Here is a 19,711-nt window from a genome sequence, read left to right as displayed (position 1 = left end):
CGACAAATTCGAAATAAATTTACTAAAATTTTATTGATTTTCCCAATTTTTTCAATTCGAAATTTGAAAAACATGTTTAAGCATGATATTTGCTAATTTTCTACTTTTTACAAATGTTTTCTTTTGATGTTGCGATTTTTTGTTTTTACCTTAAATTTGAGGATTCCCGCAACTCCTTGGTGTCCTTCATCGGCCCGGTTCCCTTCCAAGTCGAGCAATAGCCATTGCATCAAACGTGCTTTGTCAGCTCTGGTGAGGGTCCTAGCTGCGCAAGCAATTTCAAACAGGTTCATGCTCCCTGAACATCGAGTTTTCACATTTCACCGGTTGTGTTCGAACAAAATGTGTTTGTTTAGACCTAATTCATGATTTTAGACGGTGTTGGGCTTTCCAGCTTAGTAATGGATTTCTATACTATACGTCTACAGTTATATATAAAAATTCTTATTATCTATTTTAAAAAATAAACAAAAAAATTGCCATTCACGGTTGTAGGTTATCTAAAATCCATTTCATGTAGTGACGAACGTCGGCATATACTCCCGGTACACCTTCGTTCTCTCCGCAGCCGCTTGTGCCGAAGCTCGTTACTCCAAATTGAACGTATTTATAGCCCGAAAGGAATGCGGGATATTGTAATGGACCTCCTGAAATTTAAAATTTTAATATTTTATTTTAAAATTTTATTCATTAGTCGATTTTTGTGAAATTTTTAGCATTTTTAAGTAAATTTAAAAAAAAAATAATTAATTTCGAAAATAAAATAAGAAATAAATAATTTGAAATAAATTAATTTTTTTACAAAAAAATTGGTAACAATTATCAATAAAATTTAAAAAAAATTAAAAATGATTAATTAATTACTAAATAATATAATCAAATGAAATAATCAAATAATAAAAAACAAATTAAAATTTAATTTAAAAAAAATATTTTTTTAAAAAATTAATATTAAAATAATAATAAATTAATTATAATTATTATTTATTTAATCTTCTCTCGAATCTTCTATTTTTTTTAGACTTATTTTTTTTTGTTTGATAAAATTTAAAAACTTTTAAATTTAATTTAGAGATTTTATATTTACCTGAATCTCCTCCACAGGAATCAAGTAATCCATCGCCTCCTGCACAAAATTGACCCGGCGTCAATTTAATTTTCAACTGTTTTTCACAAACATCCGACTTGACAAATGGCAAATGAGCTTTCAGCAAGACATTTGATCGTCGAAGCGTTTCTGTCGTGCCCCAGCCCGTCACAATTAACGTTTTCAATGACAACGTCATGAGTTGTTGCGTCACTGGAAGACAAATTGGCGCAACGGCGAGATCGCTAAAGTCTGGTTCCGAAGCCAAACGAAGCAGAGCAATGTCATTTGCCCATCGCGGTTGATTGAAGCCCGGATGCGGAATAATTCGTTCGATGGGAATGTCCTGAACAGGCGGCGCACAAATTTCCTCGCCATCTGTGACTTCACAATCGACATTTTTGTCGACGTCATATTCACCCAAACGAACCGAGACAAGTCTTGTGCCGCGACGAAGGTTTGTGATGCAATGAGCAGCGGTGAGAACGTATCTAAAATATAAAAAAAAATATTATTTAATAAATTTTCATGAATTTTTAATAAAATTCTTACCTTCGATTAATTAAACTTCCGCCACATTTAAAGTCTTTTTCACCCGCTGTCGTGTACTGCAGCAACGCCATCCACGGAAACTCATACAACCTCGTGGCCGAGGGGTTAATATTGTGAGTGTAAAGAGTTCAAAATATTACATTCGTTATTACATTCAAAATAAATTTAATAATAAATATTTTTTTATAAAATATAAAAAAAAATCACTAAAAATTAAAAAAAATTGCTAAATTTTTTTTTTCATTTAAAAACTGAGAAAAATATTTTAAAAAATAATCAAACGTTAGGCGTCATCCATTAATGGCGTCGGCAGTTTAGGGGGGGGTGGGGTCCATCAAATTTACGACGGATTTCGACGAGGGGGGGAGGGGGGTAAACAGAAATGTACGAAGTCATAAAAATATGCCATATTCACGATATAAATAATTTTCTTTTTGAATTATTTAAAATAATTTTTGAAGTATTTCAGACTTTGTAATCTTTTTTTTCAAATTTTCATTAATTTGAGTTTTTTTTCAAATTTTTCACGAGCTTTCATTGAAATTTGAACTGGTACTAAAAATTTCCTTTTCAGTGAGGGGGGGGTCATGTTAAAAAACACGTCGTAAATTAGGGGGGTTGTTAAATTTCGACGGTTTACGATTATAGGGGGGGTGGGGGTCAAAAAATGCCCTATTTTTGCCGACGCCTTTAATGGATGACGCCTTAGGTAATTTTAAATTTATTTTAAATAAAAAAAAAATATGTACCTAGTTTAAATAAAAATTAATTAACCATTAAAAAAATTTTAAATATTAAATTATTTAGAGAATACCATGAATTTTCAAGCTTTTTGTTGAAATATTTAATTAAATAAATTTTAAAATTTTTATTACATTCTTGTTACATTTTTTTTACACTCACTTTACATTTGCATTACACTCATTATTACATTCAATGGAATCTATTACATTATTACACTCACAACATTAACCCCTCGCGCTTGGCATTTCCAAAAACAATCCGATCTGACCATATCGGACCACAATTTTTCAAATCCAACAACGATTTTTTCGGATGATTCACGATATCGTCGTCTGAAACTGCTGGATTTGGTGCCACCAAAGCTGGAACTTGCCCGCTCGTCAAGACATCTTGGTATCGGCAACAAACTTTTCGTAAGGCTGGATCGTCACAAACGCTGTCTTGCAGAAATTTTAGCACTCTGTCAGCCAGGGGACGCGGTGCCGATGTCACAATATTCCAAATTGTCGAACACTCGCGAATTTCGATGCATGTTCCGCGTTCATTAAAAGGCGTCATGCAATCGCCGTTCGACTGACTCGCGACATTTGACGCAAATTGCAAGAAAATTACAACAAAAATTGTTGAAAAAGTCATTTTTTCCATGGCAAATTTACGGAAATCAAAGAATCATAACCGCACGACAAATACAAATTTCAAGTTTCTGTCTTGTTTTTATGATTTCTCGACAACGACTGATTGTTTCTCGCGTATGCGTGTGGAAATATATACAATAACGGGTCATCTACTGTTGCTTCAGCAGTTCATCGCCTTATCGTATTCTCGTTCACACAAATATTCTGTCAACACATACAAAGTCCGAGGATTTTATTATAAATAACAGCAGAAGAAGTTGTTTGTTTTGCTTCTCGGCGTTTTTTTTTTCAAGGGCTGATCAATAAATTTTTTGCAAAAACATTTTTTTTATGAAATTCTTGTTCACAAAATTCACTTTTTCTTTTCTTTACGAAAAATATATTTTAATTAAAAATATTTTAATGTTATTCTTGAACGCAAAAAAAAAACTTAATTGAAATGCATCACAAGTTTTTAATCAAAAGTGAGGGAATTCCCAAGCAAAAAACTATTTTTATGTCTTGCTATCATCAAGTTTGTCTCTTAACTGCCTTTTGACTGAATCATGAACAAAAGAGAAGCAAAAAAAATATCAAAACAGAATGAAATAATGAATAAAAATAAACCTGTTAATGGTGTTAATGACGCGTTATGACGTAGTTGTCATAAGAAATTAAAATAAAAAGAAAGACAGCTGAGAATATTGATAGTATAGTCGTGTTTGTTGAGTTTTTGTATGTTGTTGTGATAGTTTTTGTGTAAATGTATTGTAAATTTAGTATTAAAAGTAATTATTTATACTTTAGGCGAATAAATTTTATATTGCCATTTTTTATCCGATTTTTTATCCCCTTCCGATTTTGTCGAAAAAATTCAGGACGAAAAAAAATTAAATTAAAATCTCGAATATTTTTGACATTTTTGGGAATTTTTTTTAATAAAAATCATAAAGTGTAATTGAATATACCAAAGAATAAGTAAATTTGCAAGACGTTTTCTATTAAATACAGGTGAAAAAAGTTTTAAAGTCACGTGACCAAAATAATATTTTATTTTTTTCAAAAAATTCAATTTTGTAAGATTTTGTTTAATTTTTCTCTAATTTTGAAAAAGTAACTTTTAACATCCAAAAACGTTAAAATTAATTAAAAAATTAATTAATTAAAATTAATTAAAAAATATTAATTTTTTTATCCCCCCCCCCTTTCATAAACATCCTCATGGGAGAAAAAATGAAGAAATTAAATTTATTCGCCTAACAATTTTAATTTTTCATGTTATTTATTTTATTTTAAGTTTAAACTTCAAGTTTAAATAATAATTAAAAAAAATAAATTTAAATAAACAAAAAAACTTAAAATTTAATAAATGATGAAAATTTTTAAATTTACAGAGTTTGCCTTAAAATTATACTTATTAAAATTTTTGTTTTCTTGGACATTCGTATAAAAAAATATAATTATATATTGTAAAATAATATTTATTTATAACGATATTTATTCAAAAGAAATTTTTATTTTTTTATAATATTTATCATTAATTTATTTTATTTTATTTATTTATTATTTTTAATAATACTTATTTTTTTTATTATTTTATTAATTAATCTAGTTTTTTTTAATAAACAAAGTTTCGTAAATTTTTCGTATAATCGGTCTAGTTCTATTTAATTTTACAGAAAAGTCTTTAAATTTTTATTTTCTTATTTTTTTTTGTTTTTTTATTATTTTTTAATTTATTTTATTTTTTTAATAAAAAATTTCTTTTAAAATTATTTTTAATTATATTATGCCTACAACCTACATGACCTTCAAACATGCCTTCTAAACAAACGTTACATGTTGAATGTTACATTATCATTTGTTGAACGTGTTGATTCACATTTCATAACATTAATTAAAAAATTCTGGCGACGTTACAAGATTAAGTCATCTTGTTTTTTCAAAGAAAAATTTTCTCTTTTGTTTAACATCTACTTTTAGATGCATAATAAACATACTTTTTCAGTTACGAGCAGAATGATATTCATAACTTTTTCTTTGTTTCTATAAAGTCACCTTTTATTGATGTAACAATCCGTTCTTTGAAACTTTTTTTAATTTGCGTGAGTTGAGCATGACTCTTTATAATTTATGTAAGCTGAAAAAAATAAAAAATAGAAAAATGTGAAAATCACAAGATTTACTTAAAATAAGAAGAAAAATATTACGAGAGTGGTGTGACCTTATTTATGGTAACAAAACTTTTTCATTCACGAGTTTTTTCTTATTATTCTTCAAAATCATTCATAATTTTTTTCCTCGTATTTTTTTCCTTTTCGTTACGATGATTTTTTTTTTCATTGTTAAAAAGAAAAAAAGTAAGATTTCTAATTATATCACCATAATTTTTTCGATTCATGGAGCAAAAAAACGTTTACGGCTTCAGATTTAATTGTTTTTCGACCATTTTCTCCAATCAGACAGTAAATTTTATCATCTTCGTCTCACATAATGCGATAATTTTCATCCAACTGGGGTGGTCTCGTCGTACAACGAACGAGCACACGTCCCACACACCATCGATAAAAGTCGCATTATAACGAATCACATTATTCTCTTATAGTATTTACTATGTCAATAATCATCATCATCGCATCGTCGTCAATATTCTCCTCGTCGCTGTTTAAATAATTACGAAGAGACCGCCCCAAAAATTTTTTCGCAAACTCGTCGTCATCTGAGGAAACAAACAAAAAAAAAAGTTTTTAATGAAAAAACGGAAGAAAAAGCTCACGTAGGAATCAAGTTATTAAATGGATCAGTACCGTAGCACGTTGCGAAATGGGAGAAAAGACAAAAAGGGTGTCAAAAGTGTTTATTTATGGAATTTCCTATCTCCTGGCTCTCTCTCTCTCTTGTTGTGTGCTAAAATCTAAAAATGGAAAATTTTCCGCATTTCCTCGTACAACTTGTAAAAAAATTCCTTCTTCATCCTCCAACCTCCGTTCCAAATCGTGATGGAGAGCATCACAAACGTGCGCACTGCAAAAATTCTCACACACTCGAACGAACGCATTGTCCTGTATATCCTATCATCTTCTTCACTGTCTCCCATTTCCTCCGCATAAATATTTCACTTGGCACAAAATGTGTCATCGTATATCGGATTACATCTTCCATGCACACGGAGCCACAGAGAAATTTCGTGCAAGGAAAAAGGGGCGTTTTCTAACCGTACAAAAACGATAAATTTACAGTTGTCTCTGTCGTGCGCACACAATTTCCATGGAAAAGTGAGTGAGCGAGATGCTTTACAAGCAAAATGAAAGACATTTCTCATGGAAAAGAATGTAAATCTGTACGATCGTCTCAAATCACAAAATCCAAACAGTCCATTAAAAATTTTGCCTGCATACCGGTCGGTCGAGTTATTTCGTTTCTCGTGAAAATCGGAAATTTTTAAATTATTAAATTTGATATGCGTGTCAAATAATCGGTTAATAAATTCTAATAATCGACAAGTGATTAAAAATTATTTTTTTTTTAAATAAAAAAAATAAAATTTATTTAAAAAGTTAAAAACTTAAAAAAAAATAATTTAAATAAAAATTAATTAATTTTAATATTCTGAACTTAAAAACTAAAAAAAATATTATAAAATATTTATTTTTATTTAATTAAATTAATTTTAAAAGTTAAGTGAAAATTATTATTAAAAAATTGTGACTTTTTGATGAATAAAATTTAAAATAAAAATTAAAAGGAGGAATTTTTATGATTTTTTTTTCAAATTGGCATGTGAAAGCTTTTAAAAAGTAAAATTTAATTAAAAAAATTATTAAAAATTAAAAAAACAAAAATTTTCACACACTCTAAACAAAAATCCATCAAATTGGCATCCACGGCAATTTCCAATCTGCGCACTCTGGGTCTAGCGTTCAAGCTACAGAACCCAAGCGCCGCACAATCGCCCGCCACACTTCCCGTAACCTCCGTGGATTATTCCGAGGACGACAGTTGTCCCTCAAGTCCCTCCGAATCCGCCATGGTTGAAACAAATCACGCAACCTCGCATCATCTGAACCGCAGTCCAAGCAGTCCTCCGCGCGCCATGTCTGCCGAAACGCAAAACTACTTGAACACAACGGCGATGCTCGGCAACTACTTGGGCCATCGTCTGTCGTCGCTGCAAAATGAACGCAACGCACGCGAAATTCCGTCGTCTCCGTGTTCGCCGCCATCTCCGTCAACGGCGCCACCCGCTCAGAGCCCCAATGGAACACGAACACAGGCACCTACGTCACTTTTTACCATCGACAGTATTTTAGCGCCGACAAAATCGAACGTCACGTTGAACAATAACAATCGCAGCTCGGAAAGTCCTGGCAGTTCACCGCCGGCAAGTGCAAACACGAGTCCCATGAGACCGCGAATTCCGATGTTGCATCATCCGGGCTTGCATTTGGGGCATTTGGCAGCTGCTGCGGCAAGTGGCTTCGGAAGCACGTCGGAATTTTTAGGTGAGTCATCTGAAAAAATCTTTAAAAATTTTTTTTTTCGTTGGTTCGATGAACGCAGTTGAAGAGAGATCATAATATTGACGCCTCCAGCAAAATTTATTGTTTGAATTATGGTTTAATATTGAGTATTAAACGACGACTTGAGCGATGAATGAATGAATTTATAAAAAAAAAATGAAAAACGGTGGATTATTATTATTAATGCCGCCTTGCAAGAAACGCTTCGGGAGAAATTGTGTGGTCGATCAAGCATGTAGTTGTTTGTGTATGTATTTATGGGATTGAAATTTTTTTAATTGAATCGTCTGGGAGTATTCTCAAGAAAATTCAGTCACCGGCAAACCAGTTGAGAGCTTCTGTTTGACATTAATCATCATTCCAACGGGAAGACAAAAAAAACGGATAAAAATAAAATAATAACAAAACAATTGAGACACAATGCCATTAAAAAGCAAAAAAAAAAATAAAAAGGGAGAGAGGGAGGGACCAACCCCGTCAAATGCGCGTCTTTTCACTAACAACTTAATTGAAATGTTTTTCTATGCTGTCTATTTAGCGTGTTTGTTTTAAGGTCCGCAACACAATTTTTTTTTGTGGTAACGAAGCGGAAAATAATTAAATTAAGGATTTATCTGATCGAGTCGACCAGAAAATCTGTGGGAAGTGATTTTTTTCAAAGGATTTGGCCAATTTTTAGCAAAAATTTTAACAACAAAAATTAATTTTACCCTTTTAACGAAATAATTTCTTAAAAAATGACTTTTGAATGCTCTAAATGAGACTAAAAAAATACAAAAAAAAATTCTTTTACGAAATCAGGCCGCTCCAAATGAAAATCAAAAATAAAGTCCAAAATAAAATGGGGGGTGGCAAAATAAAAAAAAGTTTTGAAATACTTTTTTCATACCAAATGACAAAATTTTATAAATATTTGAGCGTTAAATAATATTTTTGATGTTTTTTTACTATTTACTTTGAAATTTGCTTATTTAAAATAGATTTCAGAATATTTTATATTAAAAATTAAAGAAAAAATTTTCATAAAAATTAACTGTCAAAAAATTTTGAAAAAAAATTTCATAATTTTATGAAAAATATTTTTAAACAAGAAAATTTATGATAAAATATGATTTCCAAAACAAAAATTAGAATAAATTGAAAATTTTTCAAAAATTTTATGGAAATTTTCTTGAAAAATTATGAAAATACACCCAAAAACGGTCATTTTTGGTTAAATTTTTTGGTTTTTTTTATTTTGCTCAATTGGATTTTCGACTTTCAAAATGGGGCATCGGACTTTATTTTTGATTTTCATTTGGAGCGGCCTTAGTTTTAAAAAAATTTCATTAAAACAAAAATTTATGACTCAAAAAAGTTCCAAGTACAAAAAAGCTTCAATTAAATGGAAATTTAATTCAACTTAATAACCTAAGAGGTTAGATAAAACCTTCACAAGTACCTCTCAAAAAGCTTTTAAAGCAATTTTTAACTCATTTTTGCCTTAAATTTTTGATAATTTTCCATATCCAACGAAAAACCTTCCATTAATTCAACAAAAAAATACATTTCCATCGCAAAAACTATTAAAAATTTTCACATTCACACGTCCTAAAGCAATTTTTTGTTAAAAAAACGCCACCAAAATAGTTTTGAAATTTTAATGATATGAAAATATAAATTTTTTTACGTTATTTGCATGGAGCAAATACGTTATTATCACTCGAGCGGAAAATCTGGAGGTGCAAAAGTGTTTTATTTAAAAAAAAAATAAATATTTGTCTGAAAACTCGGCTTGACATGACCCAAAAACGTCAAATCATTCAAAATCATCTTGTGTAATCCTCTTTAAGGAAATTTTTCGTTTTCCCAGGAGGATGTTTCTTCTTGTTAGGCACAAATTTTGGTTTAAATGTTACGTATTTAATTTTTTTTTTCACCTTTTGATGAAAATATTTTTATTCAAGATGCATTTTTATGATTTTTTATTTAAATCCTCTTACCGCAGATCGGAAAATATTATTTGGGTGATGAATGAAAATTTATAAAAATCAAACATATGAAGTGTAAAGTAATTTTTTTTAAAGAAATTTTATTTAAAATACGAATTTAGTAACAACTCTCCTCGAATTTCTTCGGATGAACGCAACTTTGGATGAAATAATTGAAGTAAAGTTGTTCCCCATTCGGTTTGTGAGGACAACGTTTCACAATTTCTTTATTTCCGTCACATTCGCGGTAATATTCCCGATGATTCGCGTAAAATCGAGGACATGCAGGTAATTTAGCAACATCATTCTCACGACAATCAATCGGAGAACAGCAATTTTCCGAAGAATTCACTTCCGTACTGGAGCTGGATGACGTTGGAGCCTCAGTCGTTGTCGTACTCGGTTCTAATTGACACGTTTTTTGCCATTCATGAGGCCAAACGCACGCTTGCTGCTCAAAACTGAAGAAAATACCTCCAACAGCACATTCACGTTCAACGGGTTGCCATCCATCTCTCGAGGGAGCACATTGCCAGAACTTGTAAGGGTCCGAATGCGCATAAAGTGGCTCTTCAAGTTGAGTTGCTGTAGATTCGTGACATTCTGGGACCGGACATTGCGAAAAAACGACCTTTGCAAGTACACTAAAAGTGAGAAAAATTGAAAAAACTTTGAAAAAAGTCATTTTTGATGAAAATTTCGTCGAATACTGAACAAAAACTGGAAATAACGTTACTTTTATACGAACCGATCTTATCACTTAATCGCTGATTATCGATAATTTCACTTGAAACAATCACCGATTAGCACATTGCGAACCGCTTGAACTCTCAAGTGATGTTCAGGGACTATAAATAAGTGTCATGACGCAAAATTTCGCATTACATCACTTTAAATTCCGGTAAATACTTGAAAAAAAAAATAATTCCTTTTGAAAATCCGTTTGAATGAAAGTATTTATTTATGCTTGCCTGATTTGAATTGCATTTCTTCATTCATTTCTCTTGACGAAAAAAAAAAAAATTATAAAAATCTTGCAGGAAGCGCATCCATCTGTAAATAAATTCTTGTGACAGCGTAAAAATTTAATCTGCGGAAAAATTTTACATTTTTTTTTTTTTTGCTTAAATCTCTGTCCCCAAGCAAGTACTTACTTAAAAAAAACCCCATTTTTCTTTCATTTCAGTCGCTTATCCAAATTTTTACCCAAATTATATGCATGCAGCTGCAGTGGCAGCTGCCCAAATACAAGCAGGACACGCCTTGGCAGGACATCATCATGCGTCGCATCACATGTCGGGTCACCATCATGGGCCGCCGCCCAAGAGGAAACGTCGTCATCGCACCATTTTCACCGAGGAACAATTGGAACAGCTCGAAGCGACTTTCGATAAAACGCACTATCCGGATGTTGTGCTGCGGGAACAACTCGCACTTAAAGTTGACCTGAAAGAAGAACGCGTTGAGGTGAGTTAAATTTTTTTCTTATTTTTATTTTAAATTAATTTTTAATGCGAATTTCATGCAAAATATAAGCCAGAAAAGCTCATTAAAAAATTTTCTAATTAAAATTTTTGCGTAATGTTTACGTAAGCGAACGCCCTCAAACTCATATTTTATTTAAAAAAAAAATACGCAGACATGAATTTCAAATTAACATGTTATGAACGAATAAAATTCAATTTTCACATTTTTTGTTGTTGTTGCATTGCAAGGACTTCCCTTATCTAATGGCATCACTTGCACATGTGAGATTTTTCGCAATAAAAATTCAATTTTCATTTTATTGCATTTTTCATACAATTTTCCGACAAAGCCCTGGTGCTGCTTGCATATCAACAAATAAATAAAGAGATAAACGATTTTTGATGAAAAATTTTCTCAAAACGTTTTATTGTCAATTTTATTCAAAAAATGCCTTTTAATTACAGAAAAAATCTAAAAAAAATCATTTTTGTTGGTTTTTATGTCTAACAGTAGCTTATTTGCTTTTTTTCTGTCCAAATACACGAAAAAAAATTTTAATAATTCAAAAAAAAAAAAAAATTTTTTTTTTTGAGATAAAAATCAAGCAAGTGTGTAGTTGACATAGGACTCACTTGACTTTTATTAATATTTGATTAGTGTTTGGATTGTTCTGAACTCTCTTTTTCTCTCTTTTCGTGTATACAGCACGAGAACGAAAAAAAAAACGAAGAAAAAGTGAGCAGAATAATAGAATCGACGATAAGTGGGTACTTGAAAATTTTCTGCTTTTGTTCGATCGACAATCCCATTTATTTAATTTATTTTATCATCATCGAGAGATCGTCTCTTAGTTTTTTTTTTCTGATAGTCATCAGAGCTTCTGTATTGTCGCGTCGTCGCATCCCTTACAAATATTATGACAATCTCGAGTGCGTGTCTCCCATAAATAATAAAAACTTTGAAAGGAATTTAAATGGAAATTTGACGGCTTTTAGGAGAATTTTGGGTTTGATGAGACACGAGTTGACGATGATGACGCAGAAAAATTTCTCATTTATTATTAATTGTCATTGTCTACTCCAGACTTTCGGTTTGATGCGAGTCCGGGCGCAAAATGAAAATAAATAAAGGCATTTTTATGTTGAGATTGAAGTGAATTAATTTGATCGAAGGGTTTTTTTGGGTGGTCTAAGAAGGGTTCAAACGTAAGACATCCGATATTTGCGAAGATGATTTGATCGATTTTATAGAAAAATTATTGAAAATAAAAAAAAATATTTTGAAAGGATCCGAAATTTTATCAACAATGATCTGTCTAATTTTGTTTGTATCGAAATAGTTGCCGATCAAAACAAATAAAAAAATTAGAAATTTAAGTGGTTGATAATTCGAGGACCAAATTAGAGCAATATTGTATCAAAGTATCCGATTAATGACCACCCAAGATTTTTTTTTATTTTTTTTTTTAAGAATTTGGAAGAACGAATTTTTAAACATAGCAATTTTTTAAAATTATTTTTTTAAAGTTTTTTGATTTAATTATAATTATTTTTTAATAAAATTTATTTAAAAAAAATTTAAACATTTTTTAAAATTGAATAATATTTTAAAAGGTCAAAAAAATTATTTTCTATAATTTTCAATAATTTTAAATTTTTTTAATGATTTTAATAATTTTTTAAAATGATAAAAAAAATTAAATTTTTATATATTATTAAAATTGATTTTAAAATTACTTTCGTAATTTTTTTTAAATTTTTAATGTTATAAAACATTTTAATTTAACAATTTAATTTAATTTAATTTTCGAAGTAATTTTATATTTATATATATTTTTTTTTGAACATTCGATTTTATTTTATTTTTTAGTTGATTTAATTAAATTTATTATTTTTTTATTCTAATTCATTTTAGATCTATTTTTAAAAATTTTGAAAAAAATATTTTTTTTTAATTAAAAAATATACTTTATTTAAAAAAAAATATTTCAACAGTAAATAATAGTGACTCAATTTAAATATGTAATTTTAAACCCTTTTAAAGCTTAGCTACCTGACTTTGCTTGACCAAACTCGCGCTAATTGTTTTCTTTAAATCTTTACTCAAACAAACAATTTCTTACGTTATTTTTTGTGTACTTTCAAAAACTTTGTATTTGTCAAGTACTTTTTGGGTAAAAGACGATAATTTTGTGTATTTGAACATATTTTTATAGATATTTTTTAAGCATACACCACTCGAAGATTACAGGCATTAAACAACTCTCAACACTTTTTTTTTCGTGTCACAGCTCGTTTCAGAAGATTTGCTTTCGAGTGGGTTTATTTTATTTTCTTAGTCAAGTTCCAATATTTGTCATTCCGAATTCCAGCAAAGCTTAGAAGAAATTCCTCTGGATGAAATTTCATCGAATCGCTGTGTGACGACTATGAAAACAACGCGACGCAACGTAAACAGTGAAATCCAAAATAACCCAAGGACAGCAATCAAACTTGGATAAACAGTTATCCGCGGAAATTTGTTTCAAAACATGGGCATGGCAGGAAAACATGCAACGAAAAATATTTGGATTTAATTTTGCCGCGACATGTTGCATGGAAACCGCGATAAGCTCACTCGTGGCTACAAAAAAAGACAAAATCTAAGGTGTTAGCTCGCATATTAATTTAGCTGCCAGCGGTTTCGTGCATTAAGGAAGGAGGGTCTTCTCGTCGTAATCTATCAATTACTTTAGAAAACATCTCAATTACACCCGAAATCACATTAAACACCCTCTTCAAAGCGCTTTCTCGCCTCCTAAAAACTAATTTAAACGTCTTTCGTCAACAACAATATTATCATGATGATGATACAATCTCTCGCATCATGTCATCATCATCATCAGTCGTCCCTTTCGGCAGAGAAAATAAACTTTTCTTGTTTATTTTAGCAATTTTCCCCGTTTCCCGAGTTAGTTGTCGCTCTCTTGAAAAATCAACTCCAATAACAACACCACAACGAGATTTTAATTTCCATTCAAAACATCTTCTTTATCTCTCATGCACACACAGAACGCAAAGTGATTGAATTGAAGAGATAGAAAAACACGAGGAAAAAATTGAGTGCACTCACAAGAGGAAGCATTAGAAATCAAAACATTTTCCCCTTTCCTATTATTTTAATGGATTGAATGGAAATCTTTTTTGAGGATTTTTTTTTTTGCTTTTGTTATTCTTGTTGATATAATTTTGTGTATTAACGACAATTTATACGAGTATTTAACTCGTAGTTTAGTTAATGGAGACAAGCTTGTTAGTATTTTTTTGAATTAATTAAATTTCATATTGCATTTACAAATAAAAAAAAAAATTTTATTTTTTTACTAATAACGTTTTTGAATAAACGTTGAATATTCAAAAATTTTTGTTTTCACTATTTCAAAAAAAATTGAAATAAAATTTCACAAAATAAAATTTAAGAAAAATTTTTTACTCAAAAATTTTCAAAAATAATGATTAAAAAAATTAGTTTTTATTTAAATATTTCAATGTAATTAAAATAAAAATACCTTAAAATTAAAAATTTTTATTTTAATTTGTTTTAAAATTTCCTTTTCGACAAAATCGGATGATTAAAAAATAAAGTGAAAAAATTTAATTTATTGGCCTTTTTTACAAATAAAATGTTTTTTTAAATAAATGTATTTAATACAAAAATTAGAAAAACAAATATAAAAAGAAGGTAAAAATTTTAAAAAAATTTTATTTTTTTAATGATTTTATTTTTATTAAATAATTTCAGAATTAAAAGAAAATATTTTAGAATTTCAATTTGTTTAAATTTTTAAAAAAATTTTTTGTAAAATAAAAATTTTTTAAAAAAATAATAAATAAAAAAATTACAAAAAAAATTAATCGAAAAAAAATATTTTCTTAACTTCTCAGAAAATTTATTTTTAATAATTTTTTAAAATTAAAATTTTATTTATTTTTAAAAATTTATTTTATTTATTTTTATAAAAAAAAATATTTTTTTTATTTTTATAAAAAAATTTATATAGAATTTAATATTTATGTTTTTATTTATGAAATTTTATGAACAATATTTATTAAATTGCTGAACTTTTTTTAAATATTGAACTTTATTAATTTTTAAATCCAGCAATGATATTCAAAAATTAAAAATAAAACGAATTATTTAAAATAAGTCAGCTCCAGCATCAAAAATTACCTAATCATCCTCACCTCAAAGGTACTCGAATGTGTCACCTACCGATTTACGGCCATCAACGAATCTCTAAATAAAATAATAAGTGATAAGTGACAACTTCTTGTCTAAACACAATCAGAAGCAACAAAAAAAAATTATAAAAATAAATAAAAGACACCTACTTGGAACAAAATAAAGAAGAAAAAACGTTAAAAAGTTGAATTATTTATGAATTATTACAGAGAAAAATCACTTTTTTTCTTGTAAATAATTTTTTTTTTGTAATGAAAAGAAAACAAGAAATGGCCACACACGAAATCCACGCAGACGACAACGAAGGTGTCACAATATTTATTTTTTCCGTTGATTGATTATTGCTTCTTAGACTTGTTCCTCTCGTGATGAAGCGATAATTTATGCAGATTATTTATTTAGTTAAGAAAGAGGCAGAAAAAGTCGTCATTGGCTGGTCTCTTGAACTTTTTAAAACCTCAGCGGTTAAATGACAGACAGACAACACGTTGAAAAGTTGTGAAGCTTCGAATGTGTGGTCTATGCTGCTGCTGAAAAAACGCTTCACATGCAAAAATTTAACCAAAAAACGTGCAAACAAAGCGGGAAATTTTTCCTGTGTGTGTTTATTTGCGTGATAAATGTAATAATAATATGATGCGAGAGACCTTCAGGCGATGGATTATTGTAATGAGGAACTATGTTAGCGAATAAAATAAATCTCCGTTCCTTTTGTTGCGTTAGTTTTATTGTTGAATCCGTACAAATCCTCGAGAAAGGGAGATTTTATCATCAGAGCGTAAATAAGTAACCGGTAAATAATTTTATTAAATGAAAATTTAAAGTTCAACAGATTAAAATCTCTCGTGAAATCGATAACATCTCATTTTTTGACACACGTCTAAATCTATGTTTGTGTCATGACGTCTCAATACCATCCACAGCAGAAAAAAACCATAAAACTGTCATGTCGTCACCCTGACGACCTTTGAGAGATATATTTCATCATTCTGTCACTTTTGATTTAATTTTTCTCGCTATCACACACACACAGAAACGACGATTAATGAGATCTCTGTTGTTTCCATTGTTTCATCATTTGAATCTCCTTTGTCTGTGTCTGTAATGCGGAATGTTTCATCAAAATCATGTAAATGTAATGAAATAAATAAAAAAAAGGAAACACGCGCGTCAAAGGTAACTACGAAGCCAGTTGATGCGAAATGAAAATGCAAAATGACAGAAAAGGCAGGATGAAGATGATTATAAATACCGAGAACACGAAGGAGATTGGCAGCAAAATGACAATTGATGAATCTTTTGATCTACTTTATGCTAAAATGATTAGACTAACGAGATTGATCTGTGTTACCTTCGGTAAATTCATTAGAAAATGGAGAATGAGACGCAAGGTTAAAGTAAAAAATAAGGCTAAAGAATATTTTTGACAGAAAGTTTATTATTTTTTTTAATATTGATAAAATGTTGATTTTTAGCAATTTTGTAATCGTTTTGATTATTTTTAATTAAAATTTTATTTTATTTAAAATTAATTAAAATTTTATAAAAGTGTCAAAATTATTTATTTGATTTTTTTTAAAGACACTGAACTTAAAAAAAAAAATTTTTTTACTATGAACTTTTAATTTTTTCAGTAAATAATTGAAACAATTTATTTAAAAAAATCAAATTAAATATAATTTAATGAAAAATTTCTTGTATTTTATTTTTAAATTGTCTTTTGATTTAAAGATTCTTTAAGAAAGTGATGAAAATTGTCTTCTAAAAAATTAAATTTAAAAAAAATAATTAGGAAATTAAATTAAAACTTATTTTTAAAAGACAATCTTTCAATAAAAAAAAATAATAAAAAAATTAATTTGAAAAAAATAAATTTAATAAAAACAATGAAATTTGTTTTTTAGTAAAAAAATACTCAAAAATAATTTTTATAAAAAATAAAAAATCGATAAAAAATATTCAAAAATAATTTTTATAGCAAAAAAAATAAATATTTCGAGCTTAAAGATTCTTATTAAAATTCAGAGTTTAAAAATTAAAATTTAAAAAATTATAACAAATTTTTTATTTCTTTTTTCCCATTATTGTTCAAAATAATTTATTATTGACTTTAAATCCTTTATAAATTAAAGAAAAATTTATTAAAATTTTACTTCAAAAAATTTACTTTTAAAAAAAAATTTTTTTAAACCCTTCAACAATAAATGTCAAAACATTTGAAAATATTTCTACTCCAGGGTGGCGCAATGTCTCACAACATTTTACATCTTTTTTTTGGGGATAAAAATAAATTTCAAAAACTGCCTTCAGGCTTTGTTTTTTCATCGTAATAATAGATGAGATCAGCACAAAATTTCTATTGTTTCCCTTTTTTTCGGCATGAAACCTGCACCCTTTTTTCCGCCGTTGGCAAAATTTATTTAGTTAAAGTAATGCGTGTTTGTAGGATGATGATCGAATTAACTGATTGAGTTTTTTTTTATTCATTTTTTAATTTACTAAACGCTTGTTTACACGAGAGCAAGTAATTTCACTGATGCATGTTAATCGAAAAATTCAACGAGAATTAATTTTGCAGTCTTGAAATCTGACAATATTAGGAAATGTTAAACAATGAGGCATTAAATCTATCGATGAGCAAAATTAGTAAGCAAAACAAAATAATATTGATTGTAGGCTCTTGCTTCCGATGCGAGACGAGTAGGCTGCTTTGCTTACACAATTAAAGCGAAAATCTGCTTCCTTGTGCCGACATCCTGCGTCGTCGTTATCATCAAAAGCTTATAATTATTATGATGTTATGAAAATAAGTCGGTCTTCGGACATGCAAAATTCCAGCTTCAGTGTGCCACATTTCGTATTCATTTCCTTATCAAAACACATTTTGATTCAACCGAACGGTTGTCTGTCATGGGAAGAGGAAAATCTGGCATTAAAAACAGTTGCAACGATGAGGGATAAATCTTCTTGAATATTTTTTGTGTTTATTTTCTTAACTCAATTTGTGTGGTTTGAAAAGCGTTTAAACATCATTTTTGCATTAAACTGTGTGTCGAGTGCTCTTGAAAAGACTCGCAGGCACATCGATCGGATTTTCCTTCGACAATTCCGAAAATTCTTTGGAAAACAACGAAAAACGGAAAAACTCCTCTTTATTATTTTAATTTTGTATAAATTTAAAGTAAATACCAGAGAAAGAGAGGAAAACTTTGTTAAAATAAATAAATTTCGGAGAAACAAATCAAAAGTAAATACAAAAAAAAATAACAAACGTAACGAAGAGGTGGAAAAAGTAAATTTTTAGAAGTTACTGAGGGGAGATTTTTTTTCATTATAAAAATTTAAAAGAATATTAAAGAAATATTTTTGTTCTTTTTAAATAATCAACATTTAATTTATTTTTTAATAAATCATTAAATATTTTATTCATTCAAATTATTGTGTAAAATTATTAAATAATTGGATAAAAAATATTAAATGAATAAAAAATTAATAAAAATTAAATATTCTAATGTTAAATATTTTTATTAAATTCATAATTTTTTAAATTTAGAAATATTTTTAATTATTGATCTAAAAAAAATATTTTAAAATAATTAAAAATTTATTTATGAATAAAAAAAATAGGATTTTTAATGTAATTAAAAACTTTTTGACTTTTTCGATTAAAAATTAATTTTTGTTGCAAAATATTTTTTGTTCTTTTTTAATAATTAATTTCATTAATGAATTAATAATTAAAAAAGTAATTAAGGCTGCTCCAAATTTTTTTTGAACTTTTTGTCCCATGCCCCATTTCAAAAGTCGAAAATCCAATGGGGCAAAATAAAAAAAAAAAGTTGAAAATTTCATCAAAATTGACCGTTTTTTGGTCTTTTTTCATATTTTTTCAAAGAATATTCTAAAATTTTTTAAAAAATTTCAATTTTTAGAATTTTTATATTGAAAATCGTGTTTTAACATGAGTTTTCTTCTTTGAAATTAGGTATTGTCAAAAAATTTATTTTTCAAAATTTTTTGACAGTTTTTTTTACGAAAATTTTTTGTTTAAATTTTTATTTAGAAATACTCTGAGATGTATTTTAAATTATCAAATCTTAATGTAGATACCATAAAATCAACTAAAATATTGATTAATGACAAAAAACTGTTAAAATTTTGTCATTTTGTATGAAAAAGTATTTCAAAAAATTTTTTTTTTTTATTTTGCCCCCCCCCATTTTTAAAAAAAGTTTTTGGGACAAAAAGTTCGAAATAAATTTGGAGCGGCCTAAATTAATTTATTTGAATATTTTTATATTATTTAATTAAAAAAATAATAAAATTAATTTAAAATTAAATTTTTGTTAATATTTCAAAATTTTCTTGAATTTTTATTTAATATTTGAGCAATATTTCTAAATAAATAAAATATTTTTAATAATATTTTCAAAAAAATCCTAAAAACTGTAATTTATGACCAATTTTTATCCAAAAATCAACTTACCCAAAAAAAAATACTGCAAAAGGGGAACGATAAAATGCTAAAACGAGACA

The 19,711-nt window shown here is 28.1% G+C and overlaps 2 protein-coding genes across 3 annotated transcripts; one reads left to right on the top strand and one right to left on the bottom strand.

Annotated features, from left to right (window-relative positions):
• Positions 1–297: 297 nt before the first annotated feature.
• LOC134828685 (melanization protease 1-like) lies at positions 298–3,274 on the bottom strand. 2 transcript variants are annotated; one of them, XM_063841666.1, is made up of 5 exons: positions 2,604–3,274; positions 1,640–1,729; positions 1,088–1,578; positions 488–647; positions 298–422 (listed from the first exon to the last, which is right to left on the bottom strand). In XM_063841666.1, exons 1-5 carry the CDS (start codon positions 3,026–3,028, stop codon positions 410–412), a joined length of 1,179 nt encoding a protein of 392 aa, XP_063697736.1. In that variant the 5' UTR covers positions 3,029–3,274; the 3' UTR covers positions 298–409. The 2 variants fall into 2 exon arrangements, with proteins under 2 accessions (XP_063697736.1, XP_063697737.1); XM_063841667.1 differs by having other exon boundaries at positions 1,640–1,695; positions 2,771–3,274.
• A 3,027-nt stretch (positions 3,275–6,301) lies between these two features.
• On the top strand, positions 6,302–7,574 carry LOC134828643 (homeobox protein goosecoid-like). Its single transcript, XM_063841624.1, has 3 exons — positions 6,302–6,329; positions 6,915–7,499; positions 7,558–7,574. The coding sequence occupies exons 1-3, from the start codon at positions 6,302–6,304 to the stop codon at positions 7,572–7,574; spliced, it is 630 nt and encodes a 209-aa protein (XP_063697694.1).
• The last annotated feature ends 12,137 nt before the right edge of the window (positions 7,575–19,711 follow it).

Source organism: Culicoides brevitarsis, chromosome 2, assembly GCF_036172545.1.
Source record: "Culicoides brevitarsis isolate CSIRO-B50_1 chromosome 2, AGI_CSIRO_Cbre_v1, whole genome shotgun sequence".
NCBI classification, from domain to species: Eukaryota; Metazoa; Arthropoda; class Insecta; order Diptera; family Ceratopogonidae; genus Culicoides; species Culicoides brevitarsis.
This window is presented reverse-complemented; position numbering and strand designations above follow the sequence as displayed.